We start from the raw sequence: 21,292 nt of genomic DNA, 5'->3' as shown, positions 1-21,292 counted from the left end.
AATGGGTCTTACCGAACCGTCTGGTTTCGGTACCACAAACATAGTGGAATAGGAACCCCTTCCTTGTTGAAGGAGGGGAACCTTCACTACCACCTGCTGGAGGAATAGCTTGTGAATTGCCGCCAGTACCACCTCCCTTTCCAGGGGGGAAGCTGGCAAGGCCAATTTTAGGAAACGGTGAGGGGGCGTCACCTCGAATTCCAGCTTGTATCCCTGAGATACAATTTGTATAACCCAAGGATCCACTCGTGAGCGAACCCACTGGTTGCTGAAATGTCGGAGACGCGTCCCCACCGCTCCTGGCTCCGTCTGTGGAGCCCCAGCGTCATGCGGTGGACTTAGTGGAAGCCGGGGAGGACTTTTGTTCCTGGGAACTGGCTGCATGGTGCAGCTTCTTTCCTCTCCCCCTGCCTCTGCCTCTGGCAAAATAGGGAGCACCTCTGACCTTCCTGCTTTTCTGAGAACGAAAGGACTGCATTTGATAATACGGTGCTTTCTTGGTCTGTGAGGAAACCTGAGGCAGGAAAGTCGACTTTCCAGCTGTCGCTGTGGATACAAGGTCCGAGAGACCGTCCCCAAACAATTCCTCACCCTTATAAGGCAACACCTCCATGTGTCTTTTAGAGTCGGCATCTCCTGTCCATTGCCGAGTCCATAAGACCCTCCTGGCAGAAACGGACATTGCATTTATTCTAGAACCTAGCATGCAAATGTCCCTCTGGGCATCCCGCATATATAAGACGACGTCCTTTATATGGCCCAGGGTTAGTAAGACAGTATCCTTGTCGAGGGAATCTATGTCATCTGACAGAGTATCTGTTTATGCTGCTACAGCGTTACACATCCAGGCTGAAGCAATAGCTGGTCTCAGTAAAGTACCAGAGTGAGTATAAACAGACTTCAGGATAGCTTCCTGCTTCCTATCCGCAGGCTCCTTTAGGGCGGCCGTATCCTGAGATGGCAGGGCCACCTTTTTAGATAAGCGTGTCAGGGCCTTGTACACCCTAGGGGGGGATTCCCAACGTAACCTATCCGTTGGCGGGAAGGGGTACGCCAGCAGTAATCTTTTGGGAATCACTATTTTCTTATCAGGGGAGCTCCACGCTTCTTCACATAACTCATTTAATTCATGTGACGGGGGGAAAAGTCACTGCCTGCTTTTTCTCCCCAAACATATGTACCCTCTCTTGTCAGGAACAGGGTTAACCTCTGAAATGTGTAAAACATCTTTAATTGCAATAATCATATAGCGGATGGCTTTGGTCATTTTAGGCTGCAATTGTGCCTCATCATCGTCGACACTGGAGTCAGACTCCATGTCGGCATCCGTGTCAACCATCTGAGACAGTGGGCATTTATGAGACCCTGACGGCCTCTGAGCTGCCTGGGCAGGCCTGAGTTGAGAGCCCGGCTGTCCCCCGGCTGCAACATCATCAAACCTTTTATGTAATGAGTTTACATTATCATTTAAGGCCTTCCACATATCCATCCAATTAGGTGTCGGCCCCGACGGCGGAGACACCACATTTATCTGCACTTGCTCTGCCTCCACATAACTCTCATCAAACATGTCGACACAGCCGTACCGACACACCGCACACACACAGGAAATGCTCTGACTGAGGACAGGACCCCACAAAGGCTTTTGGGGAGACAGAGAGAGAGTATGCCAGCACACACCACAGCGTTATATAACCCAGGGATACACACTATAAAAGGTGATTAACCAATAGCTGCTTTATATGACTTTTGCGCCTAAATTTATGTGCCCCCCCTCTCTTTTTTACCCTTTTTGTATCAGGATACTGCAGGGGAGAAAAAAAACATGAAAAATGGCTGCGCTGTATGTCAGAAATATGTCAAGGAAAAGAGCCAACGTATATAAAAGAATATTATAAAACTGTTGTTATCAAGTTCATCGGTACCAATGACTATGGGTAAACAATTAAAATAATGAACACACAACTTTTCTCACAAGGTGTCAGATGGCCGGTAATCTTCCAATATGAAGGTATTAATAATCAAGAGGACAGTCTATATCCACAGCTGCTGGTATTAGCTGCTGTACAAACACTGGAAAGTCCGTGTCATCGATGCAGTTCCAGATATAGTAAATTGTGCAGCACCCGTAGAACAAGTGATTATTACCTCTCTGGTGGGCTGGTCAATGATCCGGGCGTCCCCGGTCAGATGTCCTGCGTTGCCCACAACCGCTGTGCAGCGGAGAGGAAAAGCCGCGCCGTGTGCAGTGGGCTGGCTGAGAGTATCGGGATCCGTTGGTGCTGCTACTGGCAATGAAGCATCAGGGAAAAGACCGTCCAAAAGATCTGATGGATGTGCTGACAAGGACACCTGTGCAAGGTGTGTGAGGAGGCAGGTCCTAACGCGTTTCGTCACGCTCCACGTGACTTTTTCAAAGGTGATTTCCTGCATCCAAAGTGTGCGGTATTTAAGCTCTGAACTAATCAGAGTACAGCTGTCAAAAATCAGTATTTGATTACTAATTACTCAGTAACGTTGGCTCTTTTATCAGTGCTGCAATACTTATATTTGTTAATAAAACATGGCATACTCGACTTGCTACAGAGTCCCTATTAATTTATGATAAATAGACCACTTATATTCGCTCTATGAAATTTAAATGTAATTAATGTTTCCTAAGATGCTGTGTTCGAGCAATCATCTCAGAAATGGGATTAGATATCCATCTCCTTCTGTTCTAATCAATGCAATAATTAACTCAGTAAATATAACACAATCTAAGTCACATTAATAAAAATCATAAAAAGATATCAGCATTATAAATATATCTAATCAAAAAATATAAAAAATACTCTCATAATGAAATTAATAAAAAAAAGTCTATATTATTATCTATATCATCCTCAGTTGGATGCGAACCTGGGAACTCAAATCTTCAGAGTTCAGCGGTTAAACTAGATGTGCCACTGGGCCATACATATTAGCACTGTGTGCATTCACCTCTTATGTTATGTTCACATGTTATTAATTGCATAAGCTCAACCATCCTCTGGGTGGGTGGCCGAAAAAAATTATAAATAAGAGATAATAAATAAAAAAATATATAAAAATATAAAGAAAAAATAATACATAAAAAAATCTGAAAAAACTGATGAATAATGAGTGAATAGCCTCAAGATGTCTATATATAGCTGCCATCCTTTTATGTATATAAGTCAGTATATCAGACCAATAATATTGACTAACCATTGATTAAAAATAGGACCGACACAGACAATAGTCAAATGTATGTGAATTTGAACAGTGTTATCTAATAAGAACAGATAACTAAGGGGATAAATGAGTTGAACAAGTGATAGCATGAAAGAATCAGGATAGATCGAATTCAATACATTCATTTAATCCTTCAGGCATGAGAGTTCTTAGTTTGTGAATCCAGTAATTCTCTCTCAGACATAAGAGGAGAGCCTGGGGAGCGTCCTTCCAGCGGAGCTGTGAAGAGAAAATGGTGCTGGTGCGCTGAGGAAGAAGGCCCTGCCCCTCAGCGGCAGGCTTCTGTCCCGCTTTCTGTGAGAAAATATGGTGGGGGAATTTACATATATACAGTGCCTGACTGTATATATGTAGTTTATGCCAAAAGGTACTTCAATTGCTGCCCCCCCCCCCCCTAGCGCCCTGCACCCTACAGTGACCGGAGTATGTGGTGTGCTGTGGGAGCAATGGCGCACAGCTGCGGTGCTGTGTGTGTGTGGTGAGCTACCTTAAATGAAGACAGGAACGGACGATCGAGGACAGGCGCCTGTGTTCGAACCCTTTGGAGCTAATGGTGTCCAGTAGCCTAAGAAGCACAAGCTAGCTGTGAACAGGTACGTTTGCTTCTCTCCCCTCGGTCCCACGTAGCAGTGAGTCTGTTGCCAGCAGATCTCACTGAAAATAAAAAACCTAACAAATACTTTCTTTAACTAGTAAGCTAAGGAGAGCCCCTAGGGTGCATCCAGCTCTGGCCGGGCACAGATTCTAACTGAGGTCTGGAGGAGGGGCATAGAGGGAGGAGCCAGTGCACACCAGATAGTACCTAATCTTTCTTTTAGAGTGACCAGTCTCCTGCGGAGCCCATCTATTCCCCATGGTCCTTACGGAGTCCCCAGCATCCACTAGGACGTTATAGAAATAATAATAATAATAGTAATAATAACAACAACAACAACAAGACACTACTGTCTGCTCCCCCTGTATAATAATAATAACAACAACAACAACAACAACAGGACACCACAGGCTGCTCCCTCTAAATAATAATAAAAACAACAACAACAGGACACCACAGTCCGCTCTCCCTGTATTATTATTATTACTACTACTACTACTACAACAACAACAACAACAACAACAACAACAACAACAACAACAACAACAACAACAGGAACAACAACAGGAACCCACAGGCTGCTCCCCTGTATTATAATAATAATAATAATAATAATAATAATAATAATAATAATAATAATAATAAGACACCACAGGCTACTCCCCCTGAAAAATAACAACAACAACAACAACAACACACCACAGGCTGCTCTCCCTGTATAATAATAATAACAACAACAACAACAACAACAAGACACCACAGGCTGCTCCCCCTGTATAATAATAATAATAATAATAATAATAATAATAATAATAAAAGGACACCACAGATTGCTCCCCCTGAATAATAATAACAGGACACTACAGGCTGCTCCCCCTGTATAATATTATTATTATTAACAACAACAACAACAACAACAACAACAACAGGACACCACTGGCTGCTCCTCCTGTATAATAATAATAATAATAATAATAATAATAATAATAATAACAACGACAACAACAACAGGACACCACTGGCTGCTCCTCCTGTATAATAACAACAACAACAACAACAACAACAACAACAGGACACTACAGGCTACTCCCCCTGTATAATAATAACAACAACAACAACAACAGGACACCACAGGATGCTCCCCCTGTATAAAAATATTAATAATAAAAAAAGGACACCACAGGCTTCTTCCCCTGTATAATAATAACAACAGGACACCACAGGCTGCTCCTCCTCTATAATAATAACAGGACACCACATGCTGCTCCTCCTGTATAATAATAACAACAGGACACCACAGGCTGCTCCCCCTGCATAATAACCGGACACCACAGGCTGCTCTCCCTGTATAATAATATTATTATTATTATTATTATTATTATTATTGTTATATAGGGGGAGCAGCCTGTGGTGTACTGTTGTTGTTATTATTATACAGGAAGAGCAGCCTGTGGTGTCCGGTTATTATGCAGGGGGAGCAGCCTGTGGTGTCCTGTTGTTGTTGTTATTATTATTATTAACAGTACACCACAGGCTGCTCTTCCTGTATAATAATAACAACAACAGTACACCACAGGCTGCTCCCCCTGTATAATAATAATAATAACAACAATAACAATAACAGGACACCACAGGCTGCTCCCCCTGTATAATAATAATAATAATAGGATTTTAATACCTACCGGTAAATCCTTTTCTCCTAGTCCGTAGAGGATGCTGGGGACTCCAAAAGGACCATGGGGTATAGACGGATCCGCAGGAGCCTGGGCACACTATAAAGACACTATAAAGACTTAAACTGGGTGTGAACTGGCTCCTCCCTCTATGCCCCTCCTCCAGACCTCAGTTAGAAAACTGTGCCCAGGAGAGACGGACATTTTGAGGAAAGAATTTATAATTTAAACACAGTGAGTGTTATACCAGCTCATACCACGAACATACCGCAAGACCTGGCCTTCTACAGAACACCAGCCCACGGTATGAAAACCATACAGCCATATGCTGAGAGAATATGCAACACAACCTGTGTGTTAGCCAACCAACAATAAGAAATCACATGCCATGGCATGTACAACATCAACCTGACAGAGAAGAAACACCACAAAGTGCCACCAAAAACAATAGCAGTGGACACCGTACGCACTGGGACGGGCGTCCAGCATCCTCTACGGACTAGGAGAAAAGGATTTACCGGTAGGTATTAAAATCCTATTTTCTCTTACGTCCTAGAAGATGCTGGGGACTCCAAAAGGACCATGGGGTCTATACAAAAGCTCCATAACAGGCAGGAGAGTGCGGACGACTCTGCAGCACCGATTGAGCAAACATGAGGTCCCCATCATCCAGGGTATCAAACTTGTAGAGCTTAGCAAATGTGTTTGAAACCCGACCAAGTAACTGCTCGGCAAAGCTAACCCGCCTAGACAACTCGGGCAACCGCCCCAAAATAACCCATCTTCCTAGTAGAATGGGTCTCCCCCGACTTCGGTAACGGCAATCCAGCCGTAGAACTAGCACACCGAATCGTATCACAGATCCAGCAGGAAACAGACTGCAGAGACACAGGCGCCCCAAGCACGCTGGGAGTATACCGGACAAACAGAGCCTTTGTTTCCCCAAACTGAGCCCAAATGGCGACATAAATCTTCACAGCCCAGACTATATCGAGAAAGATTGAATCAGCCAATGCTGAACTTACCACAGGCGTAGAAAAAGGCAGGTTTTTGAAAAATCCCAAAACCCTTTCGGCAGAACTACAATCCGAGTTCTCAATTCTATCCACTTGGAAGACCAAACAGGGGCTCTTGTGAGACAAAGCCACTACTTCCAACAACCGCCTTGCGGTCGCCTTAAAAACAAAAGCATGACCACTCTCCAAGAGAAAATTTTTAACACAACCTTTAATAAAGGTTCCAATCAGTGAGACACAAGAAACGCAACACCACGTCAAAAGCCCATTGTGCCAATGGGGCACAAATGGAGGTTGGATGTGCGGTACTCCTTTCACAAAAAGTCTGAACTTCCGGAAAAGTGGCTAATTCTTTTTTTTATTAAGAAAATTTACAAGGCCAAAATTATCGTGAAATGGAGCCTAACTGTAGGCCTGCATCCACACCTGCTTGCAAAGAACGGAGAAGAACGACTCAGCTGAAAGTCTGCCGTACGAAGCTTCTTAGATTTACACCAAGACACATATTCACGCCAAACACGGTGTTAAGGCTTCGCCGTTACTTCTTTATTAGTCTGAAGAAGTGTGGAAAGGACCTCACTGGGAAAACCCGATCGGACTAGGATATTGCGTTCAACCGCTACTCCGTCAAACGCAGCTGCGATGAGTCCTAATACACACCCGGATCTTGCTGTAACAGTTTCCTCCCGTAGAGGAAGAGGACAGGGATTTTCTATGAATAAATCTTGAAGAACTGGATACCAAGGCCTGCTTGGCTAGACCGAAACAATGGGTATCGCCGGAACCTCTGTTCTTCTTACGTTAATCACCTTCAGCAGAGTGAAAGCGGAGGGGACACATAAACTGACTGAAAACCCCCAAGGTGTCACGAGGCCGTCCACTGCTATAGCTTGAGTGTCCCTTGACCTGGAACCATATTCCTAAGGTCTCTCGTTGAGGCGAGATGCCAACATGCCCAATTGAGGCCCTCCTCAAAGACTTGTCACTTCATTAAAACGTCTCTATGACAACACAATTTCTCCCGGATGGAGAGCGTGTCCGCAGAGGAAATCTATTTCTCCGTCGTTTACGTCCGGAACCAAGACAGATAATAAAACGGTTACCAGTCTTACCACCCAGCAGAAAACTACTTCAGCTTCTGCCACTGTAGCTTCGCTTCTTGTTCCGCCCTAGCGGCTCACTTAACCACTGCTGCCAAGTCGTCTGACAGAATTAACACCGGCAGCTCACAAAGAATATGTTAGTTGAAAATAGCGCTTACTTCAAGAAAGCTTATTGTAGACAAGCTTTTCAGCTTGACCTTTTCCTCTGAAAATATTTCCCATGCAAAGACTGCTCCCCAGCCTCGGAGATCCGCACACATGTACACCAGGACCTAATCGTGAATCCCGAACCTTCATCCCTCTAGGAAGTGAGAACTGAGGGACCTTACAGGAGTGATATCCTGGCCATTAGAATTATATTCCGATGCATGTGCCGGTGACCCCCGGACCACATTCCCAACAGGTCCCGTGAAAACCACTCTGGCATTTGACCTTCTCACCGAAAAAGGCCTCTTAGGCCGCACCCAACTTCTTCATCAATGGAACAACAGATGGATTGGTACTGCAAATCTGATCCGACTAGAGTCCTCAGACCTCTTACCAGAGGAAAGCACAGAACCTCAACCGTTCAGTATCTACTCTGATACCACCTCCAACATCTGCGTCGTTGGGAACATCAGCCCTTCCCTGTGTTGAAGAACAGACAGAGAGAAATAACGATTTGCACCACTCGTTACTTGACCTCGCCTCAATCAGGCGAACATCTCATTACAGAATAACAATGGATCTTGCTATTTAAAGAAAACCATCACACTACCATCACTCCAGTGAAATGGAAAAGACCATCCTGGCCATCGTTCCAGGTAATCTGAATGCGTAGAACGACTCATGTAAACTTTTTTTTTTAAACCGGGACAGGAGGACAAGGCCCTGAACCTGACGCACCTCTGATATGGCGTCGCGTATTATCTCCCCTTCCAGAGGGGAAACGGTAAGATCTATTAGGAAAACAGTGAGGGAAAACAAGTGTAACTCCAGACAGTCCCCCTCTGGATTCTACAAGTAACTCACGGGTTCTGATCTATTCCCGGACTAACTGAAAAGTAGTAGACGAGTCCCCACCGGAGTGGGGTCCAGGCGGGTAGACTCAGCCCATGCGGTGGATGTTTGAGAAACAGAACACAACATCCGCTTCTGCGAACCTACCAAGGCTGCAGAACACTTACCTTTCACCCTCCAACTACACAGAAAAGGAAAAAAGACCGGTATCGACTAGTTAAAGTGACTGCATCCCACAACAGAATGCGTCACCAACCGTTGTGAGAGAATCTAACTCACCAAGTTAGATTTATCAGCAGTATCCGCCGAGATTGACTGAACTGAGGCCTCCCCAAACAGCGGTACACCGTCCCAGGGAAACACTCCAGTATCTCTCGGAGTCTGTCTCAGCATTCCCCCGGCCACCTCCTGTATACACACTGCAGCCTGACGCAATATATAGAGAAGACCCAACATAAGGAAAATGGAAATAAGTCCAAAGAATAGAAATAAAATATCACTTAGCTTCCTGTATACGATCCTTCGTGGCAGGACGCCGTGTCGACCAGGAGTTGACTTTCACAGTATTCTATCTGCCGCGGGAAAAGAATAAACATTCGGACTCCTTGAGAGGACGGGAGACCCACTCGTCATTGTCAACCTAGAGCTTTATCAACAGAGCGACCAGCACATGAGAAAGAATACTATTACTGCAGCATTCATTATAAATCATAAGATGAATACACATGATGTAATACACATATACACACATATCCCACCTATAGATACATATTGTCACAACTGAGGGCTGGTGACCGTGACTGGGAGCCTCAGTTGTAGGAACTGACGGGTACTAGAATTTAGGAGGAGCTATGGGACTCCTGGAAATGCGTATTGACACTAGCAATGAATGCCCGAGGGCGTGACCACAACAACTGGAATTGCCTTAAGTGCTTTTATTAAATAAAAATTCAAATAACGTGCAAAAGAATAACAGAAAGTCACAAGTGATAATTAGGTGCACAACTGGTTAAGACCAGGAACCTGGAATATGGAGGAAAGTTCTGTAAACAATAAATTAAGCTAGGGTTCGCTGGAAGATGAGAAACGAAACTGGGGTTTGTAGGTAAATGAGGAAAGAAGCTGGAGTGCGCTGGTAACTGAGGAATGAAGGATGGCTACTGGAAAGCCAAAGTTCAAATGCAGGAATCAGAGTAGACTGTAGAGGGTTAATCACTGGAGAGTCGGGTTACACTGCAGAGTCTAATCACCAGGGAAGTCAGGCTGAACTGCAGAAGGGAATCGCAGGATAGAGTCTGTAGTGAAGCTTGCAGGCTGGAAACACTGAAGACAATTGAAGCACTGACCATCTTTTGGGAGCCGGGACAGGATATTTATACCTGCTGCATAGCAGGGATTGGTCTGGCAATTATGACAAGGCTCCAGCATTGTCAGCACTGTGGATAGGAGGAATAATGTCATGTGACTGGAGTCTAACATGGCTGCGCCCATGAACACACACAGAAGGGGAATTAAGTACTGTGAAACATGTAGTAATGGCAGCGGAGGCCGCAACAGCAGAACTTCATGCGCCCAGACGCGCACAGTGGCCACAGGGACAGGAGTGACAGCAGAGGCAGATGGAGGACGTGCATCCAGAAGGGAAAATGGAGTCTCAGTACCCGGATCGTGACACATATAAGATACATATAAGCGGATTGTCCGGAACCTTCGGGACCCAAATGACATTAATGTGTTCTGAATGTGTATGACCATGTACTGAATGCCCCAGTTGTGGATCTGACAGGAATCCTTATAGTCGACAGAAAACCTAGTATTCGTCGACAGCAGGGAGTAGGAACCAGGCAAAATAACATTCTTGTGACCCCGAGGGGTCCGAGGGGAATATACATTTATAATTTTAACAACATTCCCCCACAAATACTACCATGTCTGTGCTCGAGCTACAGGCTCATGGAAGCGAATCATATTAAATACATATACATACATATATATATATATATATATATATATATATATATATATATACACAGGTATAAGTTAGTTACAGCATGTCAATTTACACCCAGTAATCACAGTTGGTGCCGACAGGGTCACCCACCTACTACTGTGTCTCCCATACCGTGTTACTATGAACAAGTATAGCACAACCGATCTGTTGACTCAGTATCTACAGTAACAAGCACCAAACAGGCTTCGACGATGCCGACAATGAACCCCAGAGGCGTTTGTGACAGAACATTCACACATGTCGACACAAGTGTATATCTGACAGGGAACACACAGAGTATACACAACCATGAGTACATGCCCATTTCCAAATCAAATAGTGTTATACATTCCTACATAACACTAACAGTATGTGCCCCCCCTTGTTTGTGCTATACACATGTGTTGGCGGGGACATTGAGGAAAAATGGCGCTGTATCTAGCTGTGATGGCTAAGCCACGCCCCTTATCGGCGCGCGGTTGCCCGTTATATTATAACCGTTATATGCAGGCAGGGGACCATATACAGTGGCTACCCACTGTATATGTGCTCTGGAAGTAAAACATACTGCCCTGCACCCGATACCAGCCATTGGTGTTTGGGAGCAATGGCGCGCAGCGGGACCGATGCGATATGCTGGCGGGGGTAGCGGACACGGTGCCCGAAACCGAAGAACATCTTAAGCCAGCCTAAAAAAGAGCCTCAGTAACTTGCTGCCCAGGGCGCCCCCCCCCAGCGCCCTGCACCCTGTGAGTGCGTTGGTGTGTGGGAGCACGGAGCGCAGCGCGACCTGTTACCTCCGTTACTGAAGTCTTCTGCCGTCACTGAAGTCTTCTGTTCTTCTAATACTCACCCGGCTTCTTTCTTCTGGCTTCTGTGAGGGGGTGACGGCGCGGCTCCGGGAACAAGCAGCTAGGCACACCAAGTGATCGAACCCTCTGGAGCTAATGGTGTCCAGTAGCCTAAGAAGCAGAGCCCTTAAACTAAGAAGAAGTAGGTCTGACTTCTCTCCCCTCACTCCCACGATGCAGGGAGCCTGTAGCCAGCAGGTCTCCCTGAAAATAAAAAACCTAACAAAGTCTTTCAGAGAAACTCAGTAGAGCTCCCCTAGTGTGTGTCCAGTCTCTCCTGGGCACAGAATCCAACTGAGGTCTGGAGGAGAGGCATAGAGGGAGGAGCCAGTTCACACCCAGTTTAAGTCTTTATAGTGTGCTCAAGCTCCTGCGGATCCGTCTATACCCCATGGTCCTTTTGGAGTCCCCAGCATCCTCTAGGACATAAGAGAAAATAATAATAATAATAATAACACGACACCACAGGCTGCTCCTCCTGTATAATAATAATAATAATAATGCTGCTTCCCCTGTATAATAATAATATTATTATTATTATTATTATTATTAATAATAATAATAATAAAAGGACACCACAGGCTACTCCCCCTGAATAATAACAGGACACTACAGGCTGCTCCCCCTGTATTATAATAATAATAATAATAATAATAATAATAACAATAACAGGATACCGCAGGTTGCTCCCGCTGTATTATAATAACAACAACATGACACTACAGGCTACTCCCCCTGTATAATAATAACGAGTTTTATGGTAAGAACTTACCTTTGTTAAAACTCTTTCTGCGAGGTACACTGGGCTCCACAAAGATAGACATAGGGGTGTAGAGTAGGATCTTGATCCGAGGCACCAACAGGCTGAAAAGCTTTGACTGTTCCCAGAATGCACAGCGCTGCCTCTCTATAACTCCGCCTCCCTGCACAGGAGCCCAGTTTTTAGTTAACCAGCCCAATGCAGTAGCAGGAAAAGAGACGACAAAGGTTAGTAGCCACATACACCAAACTCGTTTTCTGCTGCGGGGTACACTGGGCTCCACAAGGATAGACATAGGCGATGTCCTAAAGCAGTTCCTTATGGGAAGGGACGCACTGTAGCGGGCACAAGAACCCTGAACGTGTTCACTGAGGACCACGTAGCCGCCTTGCACAATTGTTCAAGGGTCGCACCACGGCGGGCCGCCCAAGAAGGTCCAACAGACCGAGTAGAATGGGCCGTAATATGAGCAGGAGCTGATAGACCAGCCCTCACATAAGCATGTGCAATCACCATTCTAATCCATCTGGCCAAAGTTTGCTTGTGAGCAGGCCAGCCCTGTTTGTGAAATCCAAACAGCACAAAAAGAACATCAGATTTCCTAATAGAAGCAGTTCTCTTCACATAGATACGGAGAGCCCATACCACATCCAAAGACCGCTATTTGGGAGACAGATCAGGAGAAAGCCGTGCCGGAACCACAATCTCCTGGTTAAGGTGGAACGAAGAAAACACCTTAGGTAAATATCCGGGACGAGTCCTAAGAACCGCCCGGTCACGGTGAAATATCAGTTATGGGGAACTACAAGACAGGGCACCCAAATCAAACACTCTTATAGCTGAAGCAATAGCCAGCAGAAACACCACCTTAAGGGAAAGCCCCTTAAGATCAGCTGAACCAAGAGGTTCAAAAGGAGACTCCTGTAGCGCCTCCAAAACCACTGACAAGTCCCAAGGAGCCACAGGCGGGACGTAGGGAGGTTGGATACGCAACACACCCTGAGTAAAGGTATGCACATAGGGTAAAGTTGCAATTTTTCTCTAAAACCACACCGACAAGGCAGAAATTTGAACCTTGAGGGAGGCCAGGCGCAGGCCTAAGTCCAGGCCCTGCTGAAAAAAAGCCAACAACTTGGCTATACTAAATTTGGAAGCGTCATAATTATTAGAAGTGCACCAAACAAAGTAATAATGCCAGACTCTATAGTAAACCGAGCCGAAGCCGGTTTCCGGGCCTGCAACATAGTTTGAATGATTGCCTCAGAAAACCCTTTAGCCCTTAAGACGGAAGCTTCAAGAGCCACGCCGTCAAAGACAGCCGGGCTAGGTCCTGGTAGACACAGGGGCCCTGAACGAGGAGGTCTGGGTGTTGTGGAAGTAGAATTGGACGCTCTGACGATAAGCCCTGCAGGTCTGAGAACCAGTGCCATCTGGACCACGCTGGAGCTATGAGAAGCAGAATTCCTCTTTCTTGCTTGAACTTCCGAATTACCCTGGGCAGGAGTGACATCGGAGGGAACGCGTACGGCAGCCGAAACCTCCACGGCACCGCCAGCGCATCCACGAATGCTGCTTTAGGATCCCTTGTCCTTGCTCCGAAGACGGGAACCTTGTGATTGTGTCGAGACGCCATCAGATCCACGTCTGGAAGGCCCCACTTTTCCACTAGTAGTTGAAACACTTCTGGATGGAGACCCCATTCGCCGGCATGTACGTCCTGACGACTGAGAAAGTCTGCTTCCCAATTCAGGACCCCCGGAATGAATATTGCAGATATGGCTGGTATATGGCCGTTCTGCCCAATGTAGAATCCGTGAGACTTCCTTCATTGCCAAGCGGCTTCGAGTGCCGCCTTGATGATTTATGTAAGCCACTGTGGTGGCGTTGTCTGACTGAACTTGAACAGGACGGTTCTGAATTAAATGCTGGGCCAGGCTCAATGCATTGAAGACAGCCCGCAATTCCAGAATGTTGATTGAGAGGAGAGATTCCACCTTGGTCCACCGACCCTGAAGGGAGTGTTGCTCCAGTACCGCGCCCCAACCCCTTAGCCTGGCATCTGTCGTCAACAAGACCCAGTTGGAGATCGAGAATGGACTTCCCCAGCACAATTTTTGGTCTTGGAGCCACCATAGCAGCGACAGACGGACCTCCGGAGTCAATGAGATCATGTGAGACCTGATCCAGTGAGGCAGGCCGTCCCACTTGGCTAGAATCAGCTTCTGGAGGACGTGAGAATGGAATTGAGCATACTCCACCATGTCAAATGCTGATACCATGAGGCCCAGCACCTGCATCGCCGAATGTATCGACACTTGCGGACGAGAAAGGAAGCAACGAATCCTGTCCTGAAGTTTCAGGACTTTCTCCTGAGATAAGAACAACCGCTGGTTGTGAGTGTCCAATAGCGCTCCCAGGTGCACCATGCTCTGAGCAGGGACCAGGGAGGATTTCTTCCAGTTGATGAGCCACCCATGGGCTTTTAGAAACTGGACAGTCATATCCAGATGACATAGGGTAATTTCTTGGGAATTTGCCAGGATTAACAAGTCGTCCAGATACGGCAGTATCCTGACCCCTTGACGTCGGAGTACCACCGTCATTACCGCCATAACTTTGGTGAAGACTTGCGGAGCCGTTGTTAAACCAAAAGGTAACGCCCGAAACTGGTAATGGAGGTTGCCAATCACAAACCTCAGGAATTGCTGATGTGATGCTGCTATAGGAATATGCAGGTAAGCATCCTGTTTATCCAGGGAGATCATGTAGCCCCCAGGTTCCAAGGCCAGAACTATAGAGCGAAGGGTTTCCATATGGAACTTGGAAACCGTCACAAACCTGTTCAATGCCTTGAGGTTGAGAATGGGCCGGGAGGACCCATTCGGTTTCGGGACTAGAAACAGCGGAGAATAGTATCCCCGGTACCTCTGCACAAGAGGCACCTGTACTACGACTCCTGTATCCAGGAGGGTCTGTACCACCCAATGTAGAGTGTATGCCTTTGTCTGGTCCAACGGGATGTCTGTCCAGCAAAATCGATGAGGGGGTCGGTTTTTGAAGGCTATGGCGTAACCTCGAGTGACGACTTCCCGTACCCAGGCATCTGAAGTGGTCTTCAACCATTCCTGGGTATAGCCTATAAGCCGGCCCCCCACCCTGGGATCCCCCAGGGGGAGCTTCACGCGGCAGGCTTATCAGTCTTGGAAGCTGGCTGACGGGCCGCCCAGGCTCTTTTGGGCTTTGGCTTACCAGGTTTGGAAGTGCGGGCCTGCTTGTTGTACGCCTGACCTTTTGCTTTACCTGAAGGATGAAATGGGCAAAAGTAAGTACCCTTAGACTTCGAGACAGAAGAAGGAGCGGTACTTGGCAGACAGACGGTTTTGGCAGTAGCCAAGTCAGCCACAATCTTATTTAAGTCCTCCCCAAACAGAATATCTCCCTTAAAAGGCAGTACCTCCAGGGTTTTTCTAGAGTCCAGATCCACAGACCAGGATCTCAGCCACAAAATCCGGCGAGCCATGACTGATGTAGTAGAGGCCTTGGCTCCTAGGATACCGGCATCAGAAGCAGCCTCTTTGATATATCGAGAAGCTGTGACAATATATGACAAGCATTGTCTAGCATGGTCAGAGGAGATTTCAGCATCTAACTCCAAGGCCCATGCTTCAATAGCCTCTGCAGCCCATGTTGCTGCAATAGTGGGCCTTTGTGCAGCACCCATGAGGGAGTAAATAATTTTCAGACAACCCTCCACACGTTTATCCGTAGGCTCCTTTAGAGACGTGACAGTAGTGACAGGTAGAGCTGAGGAAACCACCATCCTAGCCACATGTGAGTCTACTGGAGGAGGCGTTTCCCAATTCTTAGACAGCTCTGGCGCGAGGGAATAGCGAGCCAGCATCTTCTTTTGAGGAACAAACTTCGTACCCGGGTTTTCACAGAATTCCTGATGTATATCCACACTGCTGCTGCCCTTGTAGTCTTCACTTTTTCTTCAAAAAAGCTCTTCTTTGGGCTGCCTTGAGCAGCCCCCCTGTAACGTGCCTGCTATCTGCAGAAGCAACTACAAAACTGAGCTCCTGTGCAGAGAGGCAGGAGGCGGCGCTGTGCATTCTGGGAACAGTCAAAGCTTTTCAGCCTGTTGGTGCATCGGATCAAGATCCTACTCTACACCCCTATGTCTATACTTGTGGAGCCCAGTGTACACCGCAGCAGAAAATAATAATAATAACAACAACAACAACAACAACAAGACACCACAGGATTCTCCCCCTGTATAATAATAACATGACACTACAGGCTACTCCCCCAGTATAATAATAATAATAATAATAAAAAGGACACCACAGGCTGCTCCCCCTGTATAATAATAAAAATAACAGGACACCAAAGGCTGCTTTTCCTGTATAAAAATAACAGGACACCACAGGATGATCCCGCTGTATAATAATAATAATAATAATAATAATAATAATACTAACCGCATGGACACCACAGGCTGCTCCCCCTGCATAATAACAGGACACAACAGGCTGCTCCACCTGTATAATAAAAATAACAGGACACTACAGGCTGCTCCCCCTGTATAATAGTAATAACAGGACACTACAGGCTGCTCCCCCTGTATAATAGTAATAACAGGACACCACAGGCTGCTCCCCCTGTATAACAACAACAGGACACGGTTGAGTCTATATCGGAGTGGCAGAAGGGGACTTGTGACGTACCTAGACACATCACCAGGGGGAGGAGCTCCGGCCGAACAGGGTACCCTAAAAGAACGCTCGCCACACTTCGGGCTCGCTTCGCTCGCCACCTGATTACTAAATGTAATACTATCCCGCTGGCCAAGCTCCTCCCCCTTGCGTCGTGACTCCTCCCCCAGACGGAAAAGGTCACTTAGCCCACTTGATTCTAGCATCTACCGAGTAGGTGACGTCAGGAGCGGCGGCCATTTTCCCCTGGTCTGAGCTCCGCCTTCCTTCTATCATTCCCACAAGGCAGCAGGAGCAGAGAGCAGCCATTGCTGTGTCTGGCAGCAGGTAATGATATTATTATTATTATTCTATAGGCTGAGCAGCTCTGGTGTCAGGTTCTGTACTACAGGGGGAGCAGCCTCTGGTGCCTTGTTATAGTGCAGCTGGAGCAGCCTCTGGTGCTGCATTATCCCTGTACAGGTGGCTGACACTCTAGTGTCCTATTACTGTAATACAGGTGGCGCAGACCCCGGTGTTACCGTAATACAGGTGGCGCAGACCCCGCCGTTACCATAATACAGGTGGCGCAGACCCCGCCGTTACCGTAATTCTATACACCTGACATTACAGGTGTTCTGTCCTTTGTCATTGTGCTGTACAGGGGGGGCGGCCTGTGTTGTCATAATATACAGGAGGAGCAGCCTGTGTTGTCATAGTATACAGGAGGAGCAGCCTGTGTTGTCATAGTATACAGGGGTAGCATCCTGTGCTGTCATAATAGACAGGAGGAGCAGCCAGTGGTGTCCTATTATTATTATTATTATTATTATTATTATGCAGGGGGAGCAGCCAGTGGCATCCAGTTATTATTGTACAGGAGGAGCAGCCTGTGGTGTCCTGTTATTATAATACAAGGGAAGCATTATTTTTATTATTATACAGGGGGAGTAGCCTGTGGTGTGCAGTTGTTGTTGTTAATAATATTATTATTATTATTATTATTATACAGGTGAGCAGCCTGTGGTGTCCTGTTATTATTATTATTATTATTATTATACAGGAGGAGCAGCCTTTGTTGTCCTATTATTATTATAAAGAAGGAGTAGCTAGTGATGTCCACTTATTATTATTATACAGGGACAGCTGCATGTGGTGTCCTGTCATTATTATTATACAGGGGAAGCAGGCTGTGGTGTCCTGTTATTATCAGTATACAGTGGGAGCAGCCTGTGGTGTCCTATTGTTGTTATTATTATACAGAAGGGAGCAGCCTGTTCTGTCCTATTATTACTTTTATTATTATTATTATTATTATTATTATTATTTTGCAGAGGGAGCAGCCTGTGGTGTCATTTTATTATTACTATAAAGGGAGAGCAGAATGAGGTGTCCTGTTGTTATTAGTATTATACAGAGGGAGCAGGTTTTTGTGTATGGGTATTATTATACAGGGACAGCAGCTTGTGTCCTGGTATTATTATTATTATTCATTGGGAGTGGTGGTGATGTCACAGTGACATCACTTATATCTATATTAATAATACAGACATGACGAGATGTGAGGGGGGTCTGGGAGTGTCACAGTGAAATCACATATAGCTATAGTAATAATACAGGGACATGACTGGGGAGGTGAGGGGTTCTGGGAGCGTCACAGTGACATCACTTTTATCTATAGTAATAATACAGGGACATGACTTGGGAGGTGAGGGGATCTGGGAGTGTTACAGGGACATCACTTATATCTATAGTAATAATACAGGGACATGACTGGGGAGGTGAGGGGATCTGGGAGTGTCACAGTGAAATCACGAATATCTATAGTAATAATACAGGGACATGACTGGTGAGGGGATGTTGGAATGACACAATGATTTCACTTATATCTACAGTAATAATACAGTGACATGACTGGGGAGATGAGGGGGTCTGGGAACATCACAGTTACATCACTTATATCTATAGTAATAATACAAGGACATGACTGGGAAGGTGAGGGGATCTGGGATTGTCACAGTGAAATCCCGAATATCTATAGTAATAATACAGGGACATGACTGGGGAGGTGAGAGGATCTGGGAGTGTCAGAGTGACATCACATTTCTTTTTCATCCACTAGGGGGCTCTGGTGTACTCTTGGGATATGGACATTGCGATAGCAAGGATAGGCACATTTAAATATTTAAATGTGTAACCCACCTTCCCCTCCATACTCCCAAGATGCCTCAGTGTTTTTTGTGTCCTTCACCAGGGAAGGTTGCATCCTGGAGTAATTTCTGGGTTTACTATTAATTTTTCGAAAGATTTTTTTCTTTCATCAATCACACTTCCCAGCTTATTAAGAAGCGTGGGTCCGGGAGTGTGTGCTGCTATTGTGCAGCAAAGGCTTGTTGGTGCTTAGACAGAGAAGACCCGCTATAGACCTTCATCAGCGGTAGCTGATTCAGCCATGGCTGCAGGAGCTGGACGGAGCTTAGAGAGAAGACCCGTTGGAGTCTCCACATTACACTGAGGTAAGGAGCGGGCGGTCAGCTTATGCCGCTCCATTGGGCCAGCTTGTTGCTGTGATAGTGGGGTAGTCAGATCCTTCTGCCGCCCCTCCGTGTGCGGGGAACGTGTTTTGCATGAGCTGCTTACTAAGGTATAGCTTTACTGGCTCAATCTCCCCCGCTTCCCCGCTCCCACCAGCGGTCAGACACATACTGCCACTGGGCACCTGTGTCTCTCCACACCTGCCCGCTCCCCGGCACCCGGCAGCGCAGCTCCAAACAGCACTGCCGCTTGCCTCTACAATCTGCCCCTCTAGACAACTGGGAAGCGGCTTCCAGCAGAGGTCAAATAATGCTGCCGCTGGGCACCTGTCAGGCTACATCTCGTGGCTCCCAGCAGTGGACATATCACACTGCCGTTGCTGGGCGCCCATCACATCTACCCCGCTCTCCAGCTTCCACAAGCGCACAGACCACGGTGGGTAGCTGCTGCTTCTGCAGGGCACCGTCACTCAGAGCCGGTGCTTGGTATATAATGCGGGGGGGGGGGGGCATGGAAGAAGCTAGGCGCGGATTACTGCTTTAAGCATTGGGGGAGGTCATGGTGGTCCCTAGTTCAGCGGTTCCCCTAAATATAAGGGATGTTGGCCAGGGCTATAAGGGACAGAACATGCTATTAAGCATATGTTATTAGTGCTTTTGGGGGTGCATAGGTTTTACATCTAGGGTATAGTCAGTTGTCTATAGGGTATAGTCAGTTCACACAAAGGTTACACACCTACTTCCTGCTTCTTCCTACAGCAATATGTCAGTCCTACAACACACGGCCACTAGAGGGGGCAGGGGTGTTTAGTAGGTGGCACAGTGACCATCATAGATTTCCTCTATAACACAGTGCGGTGCACGTGGTATTATAGACACTACAGTTATTTTCACTGAGTTGTCCGGACGTTGTCTCACTGTATTATTGTCTGTCTGCATGACAATATGAGAAACAGCAGCTTGTCTGTGATAACTGTGAGAATGTCTGATTTGCAGTCAGAGTTGTCCGCTGCACAAAAAGACCGTGAGGCGGCTAAGTCTGATTCACGGGTAATACCGTGTGAGCAGCCAATGTGGGCTCAGGATGTTTCTAGAACTTTGCTGGGTTACAAAGTCCATGTATAGTTCAGTTTCTAAGAATGGTCATCGTTTGTCTCATAATCACATTCTGACGATTCAGTGCCACATCTGATATCTCAGCATTGGGTCAGGGGTCAGATAGTGAGGTCACTAATAGCCCGAGCTATGATGATCTCATTAGAGCGGTACGCCAGCTGCTAGGTTGCACTGAAACATATGAGGTTTTATTGCTAGCAGACTATGGGCGACTGTGTGTTTTTCTTATTCTTATCTCTTAATAAGCAGGCAATAGAAGCATGGCTAAATCCAGTTAAACACTTTTCTGGGACAACGCGATTTCTGTCTAAATATCTTTTCCCACAGGCTATGACAACTAAATCACCATCGGTGGAGTCTTCAGTTTCTAAACTTTCACTAAAATTGACTATTCCAGTCCCAGGTGCAGCTACGCTTAAAGACCCCTCGGAGAGTAAGCTGGAGGCCATGCTAAAGTCCATGTATACAGCAACAGGGGTGATGCTTACACCTGTTTGAGTTGGAGTTTGGGTTAACAAGGCTGTAGTTGCATGGGCGAAACAGCTCAGGTTAGGCCTACAACAGGGTTTTCCCTCAGACCAGCTTATATTTCTTACCGATCACATTTGTGAATTGGTTGAGTATTTAGGTACGGCCTCGTTGGATGTCGGACAAGTTTGTTCTCGGCTTGTGGCCCGACAGCCGCTGTGGTTGCGTTCTTGACAGG

At 46.4% G+C, this 21,292-nt stretch overlaps 1 protein-coding gene across 1 annotated transcript in view; it reads right to left on the bottom strand.

Moving 5' to 3' along the window:
• LOC134983842 (oocyte zinc finger protein XlCOF6-like) overlaps nucleotides 1-12,402 on the bottom strand; it is a 79,985-nt gene extending 67,583 nt beyond the window's left edge. The window contains exon 1 of the mRNA XM_063949465.1: nucleotides 12,255-12,402. Coding sequence (XP_063805535.1) covers nucleotides 12,255-12,306 — 52 coding nt within the window. The 5' untranslated portion in view covers nucleotides 12,307-12,402. The remainder of the gene's footprint in view (nucleotides 1-12,254) is intronic.
• Between the last annotated feature and the right edge of the window lie 8,890 nt (nucleotides 12,403-21,292).

Source organism: Pseudophryne corroboree (genome assembly GCF_028390025.1).
Source record: "Pseudophryne corroboree isolate aPseCor3 chromosome 3 unlocalized genomic scaffold, aPseCor3.hap2 SUPER_3_unloc_26, whole genome shotgun sequence".
Taxonomy (NCBI): Eukaryota; Metazoa; Chordata; class Amphibia; order Anura; family Myobatrachidae; genus Pseudophryne; species Pseudophryne corroboree.
Note: the sequence above shows the minus strand (reverse complement) of the source record. Positions and strands in the feature narration are given on the sequence as shown.